Consider the following 17,791-nt stretch of genomic DNA (forward strand, 5'->3'; position numbering starts at 1 on the left):
GCCCCAAAATTTCTAGTGGCCAGAAAGTCAAAACTTCTAAACGCTTGCCAAGTTCTTCATTCTATTCCACGTCCTTCCGTAGCTCAGTGCATGGAAGTGGTAGGGTTGATGGTTGCAGCAATGGACATAGTTCCTTTTGCGCGAATTCATCTAAGACCATTACAACTGTGCATGCTGAAACAGTGGAATGGGGACTATACAGACTTGTCTCCAGTGATTCAAGTAGATCAGAAGACCAGAGACTCACTCCGTTGGTGGCTAACCCTGGACCACCTGTCCCAGGGAATGAGCTTCCGCAGACCAGAGTGGGTCATCGTCACGACCGACGCCAGTCTAGTGGGCTGGGGCGCGGTCTGGGAATCCCTGAAAGCTCAGGGACTTTGGTCTCGGGAAGAGTCTCTTCTCCCGATAAACATTCTGGAACTGAGAGCGATATTCAATGCTCTCAGGGCTTGGCCTCAACTAGCAAAGGCCAGATTCATAAGATTCCAATCAGACAACATGACGACTGTTGCTTATATCAATCATCAGGGGGGAACAAGGAGTTCCCTGGCGATGAAAGAAGTGACCAAAATAATAAAATGGGCGGAGGATCACTCCTGCCACCTATCTGCGATCCACATCCCAGGTGTGGAAAACTGGGAGGCGGATTATCTGAGTCGTCAGACATTCCATCCGGGGGAGTGGGAACTCCACCCGGAGATCTTTGCCCAATTAACTCAATTATGGGGCATTCCAGATATGGATCTGATGGCGTCTCGTCAGAACTTCAAGGTTCCTTGCTACAGGTCCAGATCCAGGGATCCCAAGGCGACTCTAGTGGATGCACTAGTAGCGCCTTGGACCTTCAACCTAGCTTATGTGTTTCCACCGTTTCCTCTCATTCCCAGGCTGGTAGCCAGGATCAAGCAGGAGAGGGCCTCTGTGATCTTGATAGCTCCTGCTTGGCCACGCAGGACTTGGTATGCAGACCTGGTGAATATGTCATCGGTTCCACCATGGAAGCTACCTTTGAGACAGGACCTTCTTGTACAGGGTCAATTCGAACATCCAAATCTGGTCTCCCTCCAGCTGACGGCTTGGAGATTGAACGCTTGATTCTATCAAAGCGTGGGTTTTCAGATTCTGTGATAGATACTCTGATTCAAGACAGAAAACCGGTAACTAGAAAAATTTACCATAAAATATGGAAAAGATATATCTGCTGGTGTGAATCCAATGGATTCCCATGGAATAAGATAAAAATTCCTAAGATCCTTTCCTTTCTACAAGAAGGTTTGGATAAAGGATTATCAGCGAGTTCTCTAAAGGGACAGATTTCTGCTTTATCTGTCTTACTACACAAACGACTGGCAGCTGTGCCAGATGTTCAAGCATTTGTTCAGGCTCTGGTTAGGATCAAGCCTGTTTACACACCTTTGACTCCTCCCTGGAGTTTAAATCTAGTTCTTTCAGTTCTCCAAGGGGTTCCGTTTGAACCTTTACATTCCATAGATATTAAGTTGTTATCTTGGAAAGTCTTGTTTTTGGTTGCTATTTCTTCTGCTAGAAGAGTTTCTGAGTTATCTGCTCTGCAGTGTACTCCGCCCTATCTGGTGTTCCATTCAGATAAGGTTGTTTTGCGTACTAAGCCTGGTTTTCTTCCAAAGGTTGTTTCCAACAAAAATATTAACCAGGAGATAGTTGTACCTTCTTTGTGTCCGAATCCAGTTTCAAAGAAGGAACGTTTGCTACACAATTTAGATGTAGTCCGTGCTCTAAAATTTTATTTAGAAGCTACAAAAGAGTTCAGACAAACATCTTCTCTGTTTGTCGTCTATTCTGGTAAAAGGAGAGGTCAAAAAGCGACTTCTACCTCTCTTTCCTTTTGGCTTAAAAGCATCATCCGATTGGCTTACGAGACTGCCGGACGGCAGCCTCCTGAAAGAATCACAGCTCACTCTACTAGGGCTGTGGCTTCCACATGGGCCTTCAAGAACGAGGCTTCTGTTGATCAGATATGTAAGGCAGCGACTTGGTCTTCACTGCACACTTTTGCCAAATTTTACAAATTTGATACTTTTGCTTCTTCGGAGGCTATTTTTGGTAGAAAGGTTTTGCAAGCCGTGGTGCCTTCTGTTTAGGTAACCTGATTTGCTCCCTCCCTTCATCCATGTCCTAAAGCTTTGGTATTGGTTCCCACAAGTAAGGATGACGCCGTGGACCGGACACACCAATGTTGGAGAAAACAGAATTTATGCTTACCTAATAAATTACTTTCTCCAACGGTGTGTCCGGTCCACGGCCCTCCCTGGTTTTTTAATCAGGTTTGATGAATTATTTTCTCTAACTACAGTCACCACGGCACCCTATAGTTTCTCCTATTTTTTCCTCCTGTCCGTCGGTCGAATGACTGGGGTGGGCGGAGTCTAGGAGGGACTATATGGCCAGCTTTGCTGGGACTCTTTGCCATTTCCTGTTGGGGAAGAGATATTCCCACAAGTAAGGATGACGCCGTGGACCGGACACACTGTTGGAGAAAGTAATTTATCAGGTAAGCATAAATTCTGTTTTTCTTGCAACCCTCCCATACAAGCCACATTTGTGTAGAATTGTGATATTGTTGTCACATGCACACAATGACCACTCTTTGTCATAAATTCCTGAAACTGCTTCAGAGTTGCTGTGGGCCTCTTGGTAGCCTCTCTGACCAGTTTCTTCCTGGCTCTTTCATCCAGTTTGGAGTGACGTCCTGATCCAGAGAGGGCCTATGTTGTACCACTTCTTAATAATATACTTCACTGTGCTTTTAGGCATTGATAAGCCATTGATATTTTCTTGTATCCATCTCCTGACTTTTGCCTGTCCACAACTTTATCCTAGAGATGGTTTGACAGTGCCTTGCCACCCATAGTTGATTGTTTGCTTCAGTTGCACTACCAGGGACTGAGATGCTCCAGGAAAATTTATTTTCATGCTGAGCTAATCAATTTACCCACAGCTGATCACAGTTGAAGGTCAAATAGCTTTGTGTGTGCCATTGAGAAGGTGATTAGCTACACCTGATTGAGTTTACAAGTAAATGTAGGAGGGGGTTATCCTTTTTCTAACTCAGTGATTCTGTTTTTGAATTTTGTTTTAAAAAAAAAAAATTGCCTGACATGTTGGTGTTATTGTTTTCACTTGGATGTTATAAGTTGCACTGAGTTAATCAACTGGATGAACAAAAACTGTGTCTGTCTTTTTTTTCAGGCTGCAAAGCAACAAAATGTGATTATTTTCAAGGGGGGTGATTCTTTTCAATACCCACTGTATGTCACTGGGTCTTGGGAAAAAAGTTTAAAGAACCCAGATGTAGACAAAATGGGCACTGAAGTATGAAATGAAACATAAATTCTAATACTCTGACATTTATGTAATAGATGTTATATTTTTGTTCATAGTTTTATATGTTGGTATAAAAATGAAGATTGTGTATTTACTTTGTATCACTAATATACATTTGATGTGTGTGTACGACATATAACCCTGATGTTCTTTAATACAACTGATTTTAATGAAACCTTATTATGCATATACGTATATACTGCACACTTTTGCACACGCTCAGTAGCAGTAGACTGCCCCTTATCTCAGTGCTTTATACAGTCTTGCCTTTTTAGCCAGTCAGTGCTGGTTGCTGTATAACCATTCTCCACTGGAGTGAGCACAAGGTTATCTATGAACTAGCACTGTCTGGCTGTTGTCTAAGATTTATAAAGCTAATGATAGTGTAGAGCCCTGAAATGGGCTTGTGGCGCCCTAAGGAAGTGAGGGAGTAAAATATGAGAAGGTGCTTACCTGGTGCAACCGTCACTTGTTCTATTCTCCTCCTTGATGTCAACGCTAATAAAAAGCACTGAGATAAGGGGCGTCCTGCAGTGGCTTAGAAACAGGAAAACCTAGAGGTCATAAATTACATTAACATAACAATGTTGACTGTGCAAAGCTTGAGAATAGGTAGTAAAGGCATTTTATCTATCTTTTAAACAATAAACAAATGAAATAGACTGTCCCTTTATGTAGGACTATCTGACTCCGGCTTTAGATATTAACTACATCAAAAATCTGAATTTTACTCTCTTGTAGGGTGAATACGAGGCAGCCCTGACGTTGTACGATGATCATGTAAGTATTATAAGGTCTGTGTAAGACAGTAAGTTTGCTTAATTGTTGTGGTTAAAGGTTTATTTTAGCCAACATTTGTCTTTTGTATGTAAGAGGACACCAGAGTTATTTTTTAGTTATTTTTTATTGAAGTCATAAACAAGTGTAACATAAGAGATACGTCCCAAAACAATAACAAGTAGTGAGGTATACAATACTATTACAGTGATATTGCCAAGTTCACTAATACAGGTTATAACTACCTACAATACATTTGTGAGAATAAGGAGTGGAGTGCATAGGCCGTTATTATAAAAGTAATGAGGCCATATTTGGCTGGAGAGATGAGGTCAACTAGGCAAAGAGAACACGTAGAAGGGACATTATGAACCCATTTATCTAAAGTGATAGTAAGAATTTGGGCTATCTATAGTGAGACTTCAGTTTTGTAATATACTATCATAGAAAGAGTAAAAGTAAAAATGATCCCCACAGTGCCGTAGAAAATATAGATTAGGTTATCTATTCAATTAGAATTAGGGCCGGGGGGGGGGTTGGCTTCATGGTTTTTTTTTTGGGGGGGGGGGGGAATTCAGCGGGCGAGAGCTGCTCTAAATAAAATGAGGGGGAGAATGGGAGGGCGGGGCCAGTTAGAATGTCAAGTAAATACTTTTGGGCCTCTGAGCTTTCGAGTACAATATAAATAAGGATATCTCCTATTTGTGCCATGAGCAGAGGTATAAAACTGAGATATGCTTTGGTTTCTATCACAGTATAAGTACTCAGGCAACATATTATATATTAATTTAGGAATTAGTAGTTTGTGGCTATATAAGATGCAATGAAGCCTAATACCATAGGGTAGGCTGGATGCCGTGTACAGTTGATATTTACCTTTGCGGTATCATTAGAAATATACTCGCACCATTAGGATGTATTAATAAATAGAATTGAGGGAGCTATTGTATCCTCAAATTGTACCTACAACTCTGTCCCGGCCGCTGGCAGAACGCAGATATTAAAAGCAAAAAATAGGGCTCTCTCATATGTATATACCATAGATAGCTATGACTATGAGAATCCAGACATCCATGGGTGAGTAATTGCTATACCTTAGGTGAGCCGAACAAAATATTTGGATGAGCCAGTGTCAATACTGATCTAGATAGAATAAACAGTTATATACATATATAGATATATGATGTAGTAACAGTGGGTAAGGTTTTCCTTCTCCATATAAATAAGGTTACACTTGCATCCCACTGTAATGTGAAGGTACCTGAGTAGATCTAGGGAACAATACTGTTTGAATTGAAATGTGAGTCCTAGTATATCACTCTGTGCGTTGTAATAAGGCCAACTATACATTGCTAAAGTACTGTAAGCATTATGGAAATTTATAAAAATAGGAAGCAGTTATAGCACACCCTAAACAGCCAAAACATATATCATGTAACAACCAATCTTAAACATTAAACAAGAAAGGTAACTGTGCTGTTTATAGCCTAGTTGCATAGTAGTTATTTCACAAACATATAGTAAAATAAACCCCATCAGTCACTTTATATGAACATCTCACAGAATATATAACTAAACACTAAGCAATACTTAAACAGTTGGTGGGCATCAAAAACTCCAAAATCCTCTGTGTCTATGGAGAGATTACAACTGTGACATTAACCTACGCCAGCCTTTGGCGATTGAGACTTTGGGGCTGTAAGGTCCTTGGTGCAGGTAGCAATGTTTTCCAAACTGTCAGTGTAGGTAGCATCAGCTCTGAATATGACTGGCCAAGGGGATAATAACTCTCCATATACAGAGCTAACTTTACGGAGGTAATAAGGGATGTAGTAAAGTATAGTACGTATATAAATAGCCAGATATGTCATGAGAGGGTATGACAGAACATCAGAAGATTGATAGTTGTCTCACTATCTGAAATAAATATTAATATTATGGGCAAGAGCTATGTTTGCCTGTCATATCTGATCCGTCATTGTAAATAACATCATAGAAGCTTATTATCCCACAGCATTTTATAAGAGAAAGTCGATGAGTGACCTGGTGTTAGTGGGTACTGAAAAAGGAGGCGCTACATATATACACATTGTGGAAGTCAGGAAATCTAAATATTGTAGTCAGAGGTACAATGAGTGAAAGTGGGATATATAGTGGGCTAACAAGGGTATACTAACATGAGAGCGTTATATAACAAGCTAACTTATTTCTCAAAAGTATTGGTACATGTAAAAAGAAGTAATAATGAAATGTCCATCCAATATGTCCCAGAGAGAGTTATTACATTATCAAAGTTAAAGAGAGATGGCCAGTTATATTTATCTGCTTCCTAATGTATTGGGGGAGGGCTAGGCTGATATTAAACAGATCCTGATAGTAGTAGTCCCAAAACATAGCCCTGCAAATGCAACCGATGCCAGCTTTGGGGCTATACTACAAAGTCTCCGGTTCCTCTCTACCCCACTCCAGACCTTAGGGTTGTATGGCGGTCAAGGGAGCAACTTACTCTACAATTTTGCAGATGGGCCAGACCATGAGCAGGATCGAATCTGGAGAATATATGCCACATGTGGAAAACAAAGTCTTGCCATCGGATCAAGTAGCTTACGTCGATAGATGACCTGTACTTTATGGGAGGCTGTCTCATAGCTCTTCCAGTGGCAGATCGTACGTCTCCTTGTCTCTTCCGGACTTCCATGTTCTGTCTTCTGCTACTCGGGGATCTGGTTGTGTTGTCACTAACTGGAAGGCCGGCCTCGCCGTACCCGAAGGCAACTGTGTTCGGATCTTCACTCGAACTAACCTCCCGGATAGCGGAGCAGGAACTGAACGCTTCATCCAGGTTCTCATATGTAGCTTTGTCAGGGGTAGGTCTTTGCGTAGCTGTCATCTCGGTCATGTGTAGAGAGTATTTACTCTCTCTAGATTCCACTTGTTGCACGGAGTCAATCGCCATCTTGTTTGTAGTGCTGTTACCTACAAAGTATTGAGCACTTATAGTATGCGTAAGTTCCTCGAATTTGCGATCCATCTGCTGCCCCAGATTTCTAAGAAGAGCACAGATTAGCTTGCAATGGTCCTCATTCATATCAGTATGCGTTAGCCGGGGAGATCAAGGAGGGTTACATGTTTAGAAGGCTCGTCAGCTACCTCCGCTGTTATCAAAGTAGTTTAACGTTCCTTGCTGAAATTAGGTTATAGATAAGTGCCTCTACCAACTCAGTAAAAGACCCTGAACATATTTCTGAGGCTTAATTCTTTGGATGTGTGAGTTATACCTAGATATCAGAAGGATTATCCATAACATTAGTAGAGCTGCAAGGTTTTGCTGCCTGCCATGACGGATGCTTGGCCCCGCCCCCAAGAGGTATTTTTTTTTAATGCCCTCTCCACTAGTAAAAAAAATGGGGTTGTCCCTATAAGGCAGAGTTAATAGAACGAACAAAACCAATACTGTACTATTAGTTTTACTTTATGAAACCCAAGTGCTGTACTGTAAATTAACCATTTGTTTAAGTTAAACTAACAATAACTTAAATGGATATAAAACCCAAAACAACTATTTTATGATTCAGATAGAGCATACAATTTAAAAAAATATATTCTAATTTATTTCTATTATCAAATTTTCTTTGTTCCCATGTTACTCTTTGTTGAAGAGATACTTAGGTAGGTGTCTATAGCACTGCATGGCAGGAAATTGTGCTGCCATCTAGTGCTCTTGCAAAGGGATATCATTCTTGCACAACCGCTGCCATTAAGTACTCCTAATACATGCACGCTCCTAAGCTTACGTCCTTGATTTTCAACAAACAACAACAAGAGAGCAAAGAAATTTGATAATAGAAGTAAATTAGAAAGTTGTTTTAAAATTGCAGGCTCTAAATAATCTCCCTTTAAACAATATTCACTTAGCAGTTTTCAGACAAAAAATAGTTTACTATCTATAAATGCTGCTGGTTCAAATGCATGATAGATTGTTTTTTCTGTAAAATTGTCCTTTAAAAAAGCTAATATGATGCACCGCTGTGTGTGCAGTATCTACAGATACGCCCTGACGTCTGCTTTTACACTTAATACTTAATACGTTATAGCCACAGTAGCACGTCACATACACGTCTAAAAATAAAATAAATGATGGATGTAAAATTCATATAATCATATGTGTTGAAATGTATTAATTGCCTTTTAATAGTATTGATCAGTCTCTTGATACTCTGTAAAAAGAGATATTAAATTGTGAATAAATAACTTATCCAAAGCAAACAGCCAGAGAATAAATATAGATTCATTTTTTTAAAATCTAATAGCTGTTCAAAAACTGAGGAAATTTGTGAAAAGCTTTGGTTTCTATAAGGTTCTTTAGTATTGAATAAGTAATGGACGCCATTATATTGAAACCTAGGTTTCCCTTACCTTATCCCTTGAGGACAGCTAAAGTGTACAAACAATGGGTGTGTACAATGTTTAAGTAATAATTTAACAAGGTTTATAGTCTCTATATACTACACAAACATTGTTTGCACACTTTAATCTGTTCCCATTTGTCCTCAGCAGAAGAGATATAGATCAGGGAAACTTGTGTTTCGATATAGCAGCCTACTTTATAACAACTCAGAGAAATTTTAAATTATGGGTAAATGGGGCAAAAAAAAAAAAAAAATTAAGGTATATTGCAAAGCTGTATTAAAAGTATCAGCGACCTATTTCTAGTGTTATGTAAATACATGTATACCATTTTTTTAAAATATTTTTTTATTGGAGAAATAATATTTTTTATGTGTAAATCTCTTGTGCCTGTTCTGTAGATTGCCCCTATCTGCTTTTCAAGGGAAAGCATGTTAGATATTGTAGACACCTGCTCCATGCTGTACCGTCTCCAATTGGAAGGTAAGGGCATAGATCATGGTTAGTATTATAATATATTGATTGCATAGGGAATTAAAGGAACAGCCTAGTCTAAATTATGTTCAGGCACAATTCTAAGAAATTCTTTAATGTACATTGCATTTACAAAAAGCTGCTTAGAATCCTGGGCCAGACCTTAGAGCCTTGTGCACATTGCAGCCTATGAATATACACCCTAACCAGTGGCTGTATATACTCACGAGAATGGTACCAGGGCTTGTAACTGTTTTTTGGAATTATAAAAATACGGTATAATTACATGCCAGATATATTGCAAAATTACTTATAAAAGTCTGTTGTGGGTTTAGATGCCCATAGTTTGTATTGTTTTTTTTTTTTAAATGACTACATTCACAACCAACCACAATAAGAATAAAATGAAGCTGTCTATTTAGTATTACTGTAAACATGTTGGGAGTAAAAACATTTCTCCTACATTGGTGTATCCGGTCCACGGCTTCATCCTTACTTGTGGGATATTCTCAATCCCTACAGGAAGTGACAAAGAGAGCACACAGCAGAGCTGTCCATATAGCTCCCCTCAGGCTCCGCCCCCCCAGTCATTCTCTTTGCCGCTCTGAACAAGTAGCATCTCCACGGGGTGGTAAAGAGTATGTGGTGTTAGTTGTAGTTTTTATTTCTTCTATCAAGAGTTTGTTATTTTTAAATAGTGCCGGCTTGTACTATTTACTCTACAACAGAAAATGATGAAGATTTCTGTTGAAGAGGAGTATGATTTTAGCACCAGTAACTAAAATCCATTGCTGTTCCCACGCAGGACTGTTAAAACCAGAGAACTTCAGTTGGGGGGAACAGTTTGCAGGCTTAACTGCTTCAGGTATGATCAGTCATTTTTCTAACAAGACCAAGTAATGCTAGAAGACTGTCAGATATCCCCTTCTGGGATAGGTAAGCCATTTTCTTAGACTCTGTAACAGAATTAAGGCTTATAGCAAGGGCTCTATGCTGGTTGACACTATTGTGGGCTAAGTCGATTACTTTTTGCATTGTTTGTGTTATGTATAAAGTGTTTTTCAAACTTGGAAACACTTATGGGGATTTATTTTGCGCCTGGCAGTTGTTTAAACACCTAATCTAGTCAGAAAGGCCCCTTCACTCTGGAATGCAGAGGAAGGAAGCCTCATTTCTCTTGTTAAGTGTATCCAGTCCACGGATCATCCATTACTTATGGGATATTAACTCCTCCCCAACAGGAAGTGCAAGAGGATTCACCCAGCAGAGCTGCTATATAGCTCCTCCCCTAACTGCCATTACCAGTCATTCTCTTGCACCCAACAAATAGATAGGATGTGTGAGAGGACTGTGGTGATTATACTTAGTTTCATACCTTCAATCAAAAGTTTGTTATTTTATAATAGCACCGGAGTGTGTTATTCCTTCTCTGGTAGAATTTGAAGAAGAATCTACCTGAGTTTTTCTATGATTTTAGCCGGAGTAGTTAAGATCATATTGCTGTTTCTCGGCCATCTGAGAGGTAAACTTCAGATCAGGGGACAGCGGGCAGATTAATCTGCAAAGAGGTATGTAGCAGCTTATTATTTTCTGACAATGGAATTGATGAGAAAATTCTGCCATACTGATATAATGTAAACTCAGCCTTAAATGCAGTAGCAGCAACTGGTATCAGGCTGTCATGTATGTATATTTTACACTTCAGTATTCTGGGGAATGGCACTTCACTGGAATTATACTGTATGCATAAAACTTTAGCCTAATTTGCAGGGACTAGCAACAGGCTTTTTAATAACACTCAATTTATTAATGTTAAACGTTTTTTGCTGGCATGTAAAATCGTTTAATTTTCTGAGGTACTGGGTGAAAAAAGTTTTGGGCACTATTTTTTTCCACTTGGCAGTCGTTTTATTTAATTTATGACAGTTTACTGATCTCTCTCACTGTTATGTGTGAGGGGGAGGGGCCTTTTTTGGTGCTTTTGCTACATATCAAAAAATTCAGTCAGAAGTTTATTGTCTTCCCTGCATGATCCGGTTCATCTCTACAGAACTCAGGGGTCTTCAAAACTTGTTTTGAGGGAGGTAATCACTCACAGCAGAGCTGTGAGATTGTAGTTGACTGTGATAAAAAAACGTTTATTTCTGTATTTTTTTTCTGCTATCAGGGTTAGTTATCCTTTGCTAATGGGAGCAATCCTTTGCTAAAATTGTGTTTTTTACAAAGATTTGATGCTATAACTTTTCAGTTTATTAATTTTCAACTATCATAACTTTTTCTGTGCTTCTTATAGGCACAGTACGTTTTCATATTATAGTAAATTACTTGAAAAGTATTTCCAAGTTGCTAGTTTATTTGCTAGTGTGTTAAACATGTCTGATTCAGAGGAAGATATCTGTGCTATATGTGCTAAAGCCAAAGTGGAGCCCAATAGAAATTTATGTACTAACTGTATTGATGCTACTTTAAATAAAAGTCAATCTGTACAAATTGAACATATTTCACCAAACAACGAGGGGAGAGTTATGCCGACTAACTCGCCTCACGTGTCAGTACCTGCATCTCCCGCTCGGGAGGTGCGTGATATTGTAGCGCCGAGTACATCTGGGCGGCCATTACAAATCACATTACAGGATATGGCTACTGTTATGACTGAAGTTTTGGCTAAATTACCAGAACTAAGAGGTAAGCGTGATCACTCTGGGGTGAGAACAGAGTGCGCTGATAATATTAGGGCCATGTCAGACACTGCGTCACAATTTGCAGAACATGAGGACGGAGAGCTTCATTCTGCGGGTGACGGTTCTGATCCAAACAAACTGGATTCAGATATTTCAAATTTTAAATTTAAGCTGGAAAACCTCAGTGTATTACTAGGGGAGGTGTTAGCGGCTCTGAATGATTGTAACACAGTTGCAATACCAGAGAAAATGTGTAGGTTGGATAAATATTTTGCGGTACCGGCGAGTACTGACGTTTTTCCTATACCTAAGAGACTTACTGAAATTGTTACTAAGGAGTGGGATAGACCCGGTGTGCCGTTCTCACCCCCTCCGATATTTAGAAAGATGTTTCCAATAGACGCCACCACACGGGACTTATGGCAAACGGTCCCTAAGGTGGAGGGAGCAGTTTCTACTTTAGCTAAGCGTACCACTATCCCGGTGGAGGATAGCTGTGCCTTTTCATATCCAATGGATAAAAAGTTAGAGGGTTACCTTAAGAAAATGTTTGTTCAACAAGGTTTTATATTGCAACCTCTTGCATGCATTGCGCCTGTCACGGCTGCAGCAGCATTTTGGTTTGAGTCTCTGGAAGAGACACTTGAATCAGCTCCATTAGATGAGATTACACACAAGCTTAAAGCCCTTAAGTTAGCTAACTCATTTATTTCAGATGCCGTAGTACATTTAACTAAACTTACGGCTAAGAATTCCGGATTCGCCATTCAGGCACGCAGAGCACTGTGGCTAAAATCCTGGTCAGCTGACGTTACTTCTAAATCTAAATTGCTTAATATACCTTTCAAAGGGCAGACCTTATTCGGGCCCGGGTTGAAAGAAATTATCGCTGACATTACAGGAGGTAAAGGCCATGCCCTGCCTCAAGACAGAGCCAAACCTAAGGCTAGACAGTCTAATTTTCGTTCCTTTCGTAATTTCAAAGCAGGAGCAGCATCAACTTCCTCTGCACCAAAACAGGAAGGAGCTGTTGCTCGCTACAGACAAGGCTGGAGACCTAACCAGTCCTGGAACAAGGGCAAGCAGGCCAGGAAACCTGCTGCTGCCCCTAAGACAGCATGAATCGAGGGCCCCCGATCCGGGAACGGATCTAGTGGGGGGCAGACTTTCTCTCTTCGCCCAGGCTTGGGCAAGAGATGTCCAGGATCCCTGGGCGTTAGAGATCATATCTCAGGGATACCTTCTAGACTTCAAATTCTCTCCCCCAAGAGGGAGATTTCATCTGTCAAGGTTGTCAACAAACCAAATAAAGAAAGAGGCGTTTCTACGCTGCGTACAAGATCTTTTATTAATGGGAGTGATCCATCCGGTTCCGCGGTCGGAACAAGGACAAGGGTTTTACTCAAATCTGTTTGTGGTTCCCAAAAAAGAGGGAACTTTCAGGCCAATCTTGGATTTAAAGATCCTAAACAAATTCCTAAGAGTTCCATCGTTCAAAATGGAAACTATTCGGACAATTTTACCCATGATCCAAAAGGGTCAGTACATGACCACAGTGGATTTAAAGGATGCTTACCTTCACATACCGATTCACAAAGATCATTACCGGTATCTAAGGTTTGCCTTTCTAGACAGGCATTACCAGTTTGTAGCTCTTCCATTCGGATTGGCTACGGCTCCGAGAATCTTCACAAAGGTTCTGGGTGCTCTTCTGGCGGTACTAAGACCGCGAGGAATTGCGGTAGCTCCGTACCTAGACGACATTCTGATACAAGCTTCAAGCTTTCAAACTGCCAAGTCTCATACAGAGTTAGTACTGGCATTTCTAAGGTCGCATGGATGGAAGGTGAACGAAAAGAAGAGTTCTCTCTTTCCACTCACAAGAGTTCCCTTCTTGGGGACTCTTATAGATTCTGTAGAAATGAAGATTTACCTGACAGAAGACAGGTTAACAAAGCTTCAAAATGCATGCCGTGTCCTTCATTCCATTCAACACCCGTCAGTAGCTCAATGCATGGAGGTGATCGGCTTAATGGTAGCAGCAATGGACATAGTACCCTTTGCACGCCTACATCTCAGACCGCTGCAATTGTGCATGCTAAGTCAGTGGAATGGGGATTACTCAGACTTGTCCCCTACTCTGAATCTGGATCAAGAGACCAGAAATTCTCTTCTATGGTGGCTTTCTCGGCCACATCTGTCCAGGGGGATGCCATTCAGCAGGCCGGACTGGACAATTGTAACAACAGACGCCAGCCTACTAGGTTGGGGCGCTGTCTGGAATTCTCCGAAGGCTCAGGGACAATGGAATCAGGAGGAGAGTCTCCTACCAATAAACATTCTGGAATTGAGAGCAGTTCTCAATGCCCTTCTGGCTTGGCCCCAGTTAACAACTCGGGGGTTCATCAGGTTTCAGTCGGACAACATCACGACTGTAGCTTACATCAACCATCAGGGAGGGACAAGAAGCTCCCTAGCAATGATGGAAGTATCAAAGATAATTCGCTGGGCAGAGTCTCACTCTTGCCACCTGTCAGCAATCCACATCCCGGGAGTGGAGAACTGGGAGGCGGATTTCTTAAGTCGTCAGACTTTTCATCCGGGGGAGTGGGAACTTCATCCGGAGGTCTTTGCCCAAATACTTCGACGTTGGGGCAAACCAGAGATAGATCTCATGGCGTCTCGACAGAACGCCAAGCTTCCTCGTTACGGGTCCAGATCCAGGGATCCGGGAGCGGTTCTGATAGATGCTTTGACAGCACCTTGGACCTTCGGGATGGCTTATGTGTTTCCACCCTTCCCGATGCTTCCTCGATTGATTGCCAGAATCAAACAGGAGAGAGCATCAGTGATTCTAATAGCGCCTGCATGGCCACGCAGGACTTGGTATGCAGATCTAGTGGACATGTCATCCTGTCCACCTTGGTCGCTACCTCTGAAACAGGACCTTCTGATCCAGGGTCCCTTCAAACATCAAAATCTAATTTCTCTGAAGCTGACTGCTTGGAAATTGAACGCTTGATTTTATCAAAACGTGGTTTTTCTGAGTCAGTTATTGATACCTTAATACATGCTAGGAAGCCTGTTAACAGAAAGATTTACCATAAGATATGGCGCAAATACTTATATTGGTGCGAATCCAAGAGTTACTCATGGAGTAAGGTTAGGATTCCGAGGATATTGTCTTTTCTACAAGAAGGTTTAGAAAAGGGTTTATCCGCTAGTTCCTTAAAGGGACAGATTTCAGCTCTGTCCATTCTTTTACACAAACGTCTGTCAGAAGTTCCGGACGTTCAAGCTTTTTGTCAGGCTTTAGCTAGGATCAAGCCTGTGTTTAAAACTGTTGCTCCACCATGGAGTTTGAACTTAGTTCTTAATGTTTTACAGGGGGTTCCGTTTGAACCCCTTCATTCCATTGATATCAAGTTGTTATCTTGGAAAGTTCTGTTTTTAATGGCGATTTCCTCGGCTCGAAGAGTCTCTGAGTTATCTGCCTTACATTGTGATTCTCCTTATCTGATTTTTCATTCAGACAAGGTAGTTCTGCGTACTAAACCTGGGTTCCTACCTAAGGTGGTCACTAACAGGAATATCAATCAAGAGATTGTAGTTCCATCTTTGTGTCCTAATCCTTCTTCGAAAAAGGAACGTCTGCTACACAATCTAGATGTAGTCCGTGCCCTGAAATTTTATCTACAGGCAACTAAGGATTTTCGACAAACGTCTTCCCTGTTTGTCGTTTATTCTGGTCAGAGGAGAGGTCAAAAAGCTTCGGCTACCTCTCTCTCCTTTTGGCTTCGTAGCATAATACGGTTAGCCTATGGGACTGCTGGACAGCAGCCTCCTGAAAGAATTACAGCACATTCTACTAGAGCTGTGGCTTCCACTTGGGCCTTTAAGAATGAGGCTTCTGTTGAACAGATTTGCAAGGCTGCAACTTGGTCTTCTCTTCATACTTTTTCCAAATTTTACAAATTTGACACTTTTGCTTCTTCGGAGGCTGTTTTTGGGAGAAAGGTTCTTCAGGCAGTGGTTCCTTCCGTATAAAGAGCCTGCCTGTCCCTCCCGTCATCCGTGTACTTTAGCTTTGGTATTGGTATCCCATAAGTAATGGATGATCCGTGGACTGGATACACTTAACAAGAGAAAACATAATTTATGCTTACCTGATAAATTTATTTCTCTTGTAGTGTATCCAGTCCACGGCCCGCCCTGTCACTTTAAGGCAGGTAATTTTTCCATTAAACTACAGTCACCACTGCACCCTATGGTTTTCCTTTCTCTGCATGTTTTCGGTCGAATGACTGGTAATGGCAGTTAGGGGAGGAGCTATATAGCAGCTCTGCTGGGTGAATCCTCTTGCACTTCCTGTTGGGGAGGAGTTAATATCCCATAAGTAATGGATGATCCGTGGACTGGATACACTACAAGAGAAATAAATTTATCAGGTAAGCATAAATTATGTTTTTCGCGCCTCAATTGCGCAGTTACTTTTCCCTAGGCAGTTCATGCAGCTTCACATGGGGAGTCCAGAAGCTTCAGAAGGGACTTCAGAGAGGCTTATTTCTTACTTGAATAACCCCTAAGGAAGGTAAACGCCACAGTAGAGACTGTGGCATGGGACTGTAGTGTGTTTAACCTGTTAATTGCTGTCATAGCTCCGGTTTGGGCATTTAAGGGTTAATTTGCGTGAAAATTGGTGTGCAATCTTGTCAAAGCTTTAAGACACTGTGGTGATGTTTCTTTGATGTTTTTCTGATGTTTCAATAATAAAGTGTGCACTTTTATTATTTAAAGAGACAGTAACGGTTTTGTCAAAAATAATATTTATTGCATTAAAGTTCTGCCTAAGTCTGTCTAACATGTCTGAGCCTTCATAGCCTATGTTCTGTGTGTTTAGAGGCCAAGGTGGTTCCCCCATTAAACTTATGTGTGAAGTGTAGTGGGGATAGCTTGCTATCCTCTCCTTCTGTGTCAACACCAGCTTTGCTCGCGCAAGCGATACCTAGTAGATCTAGCGCTCCAATGGCTGTTACTATGCAGCAATTAGCAGCAGTAATGGATAATTCTCTAGCAGCTTTTTTATCCAAACTGCCAGCTTTTCCTAGAAAACGTGATTGCTCAGTTTTAAATACAGAAAATGAGCAAGCAGACGCAGAGGATAATTTATCTGTTGTGCCCTCACATCAATCTGAGTTGGCGATGAGGGAGGGCCTGTCTGAGGGGGAAATTTCTGACACAGGAAAAAATTCTCAGCAGGCAGAGCCTGATACTATAGCATTTAAATTCAAGCTAGAACATCTCCGCACCCTACTTAAGGAGGTCCTAGCTACACTTGATGATTGTGACCCGTTGGTGATTCCAGAGAAATTGTGCAAAATGGACAAGTTTTTAGAGGTCCCAGTGCACACTGATGCATTTCCGATACCCAAGAGGGTGGCGGATATAGTGAATAAGGAGTGGGAGAAGCGAGGTGTGCCTTTTGTTCCCCCTCCTATATTTAAGAAAATGTTCCCCATTGTTGACCCCAGAAGGGACGCGTGGCAGATGGTCCCTAAGGTAGAGGGGGCAGTTTCAACGCTAGCTAAGCGCACGACTATACCAATAGAAGACAGTTGCGCTTTCAAAGATCCTATGGATAAAAAATTAGAAGGGTTGCTTAAGAAAATTTTTGTTCAGCAAGGTTTCCTTCTTCAACCAATTTCTTGCATTATTCCTGTCACCACGGCAGCGTCTTTTTGGTTCGACGAACTAGAAAATTTGCTCCAGAAGGAGACTCCTTATGATGAAGTCATGGACAGAATTCACGCATTGAAGTTGGCTAATTCCTTTATATTAGATGCCGCTTTTCAATTAGCTAAATAAGCGGCGAAAAATTTGGGTTTTGCAATAGTGGCCCGCAGAGCGCTTTGACTAAAATCTTGGTCGGCGGACGTGTCGTCCAAAACAAAATTGCTTAATATTCCTTTCAAGGGTAAGACCCTATTCGGGCCAGAGTTGAAAGAGATTATTTCAAACATCACTGGGGGAAAGGGTCATGCCCTTCCACAGGATAGACCTTTCAAAGCTAAAAATAAGTCTAATTT

At 41.2% G+C, this 17,791-nt stretch overlaps 1 protein-coding gene across 1 annotated transcript in view; it reads left to right on the forward strand.

The window, feature by feature from the left end:
• The window catches only part of TTC38 (tetratricopeptide repeat domain 38), a 135,304-nt gene that overhangs the window by 89,666 nt on the left and 27,847 nt on the right, over positions 1-17,791 (forward strand). The window contains exons 9-10 of the mRNA XM_053719015.1: positions 4,108-4,146; positions 8,952-9,033. Coding sequence (XP_053574990.1) covers positions 4,108-4,146; positions 8,952-9,033 — 121 coding nt within the window. The remainder of the gene's footprint in view (positions 1-4,107; positions 4,147-8,951; positions 9,034-17,791) is intronic.

Source organism: Bombina bombina, chromosome 6 (genome assembly GCF_027579735.1).
Source record: "Bombina bombina isolate aBomBom1 chromosome 6, aBomBom1.pri, whole genome shotgun sequence".
Lineage (NCBI taxonomy): Eukaryota > Metazoa > Chordata > Amphibia > Anura > Bombinatoridae > Bombina > Bombina bombina.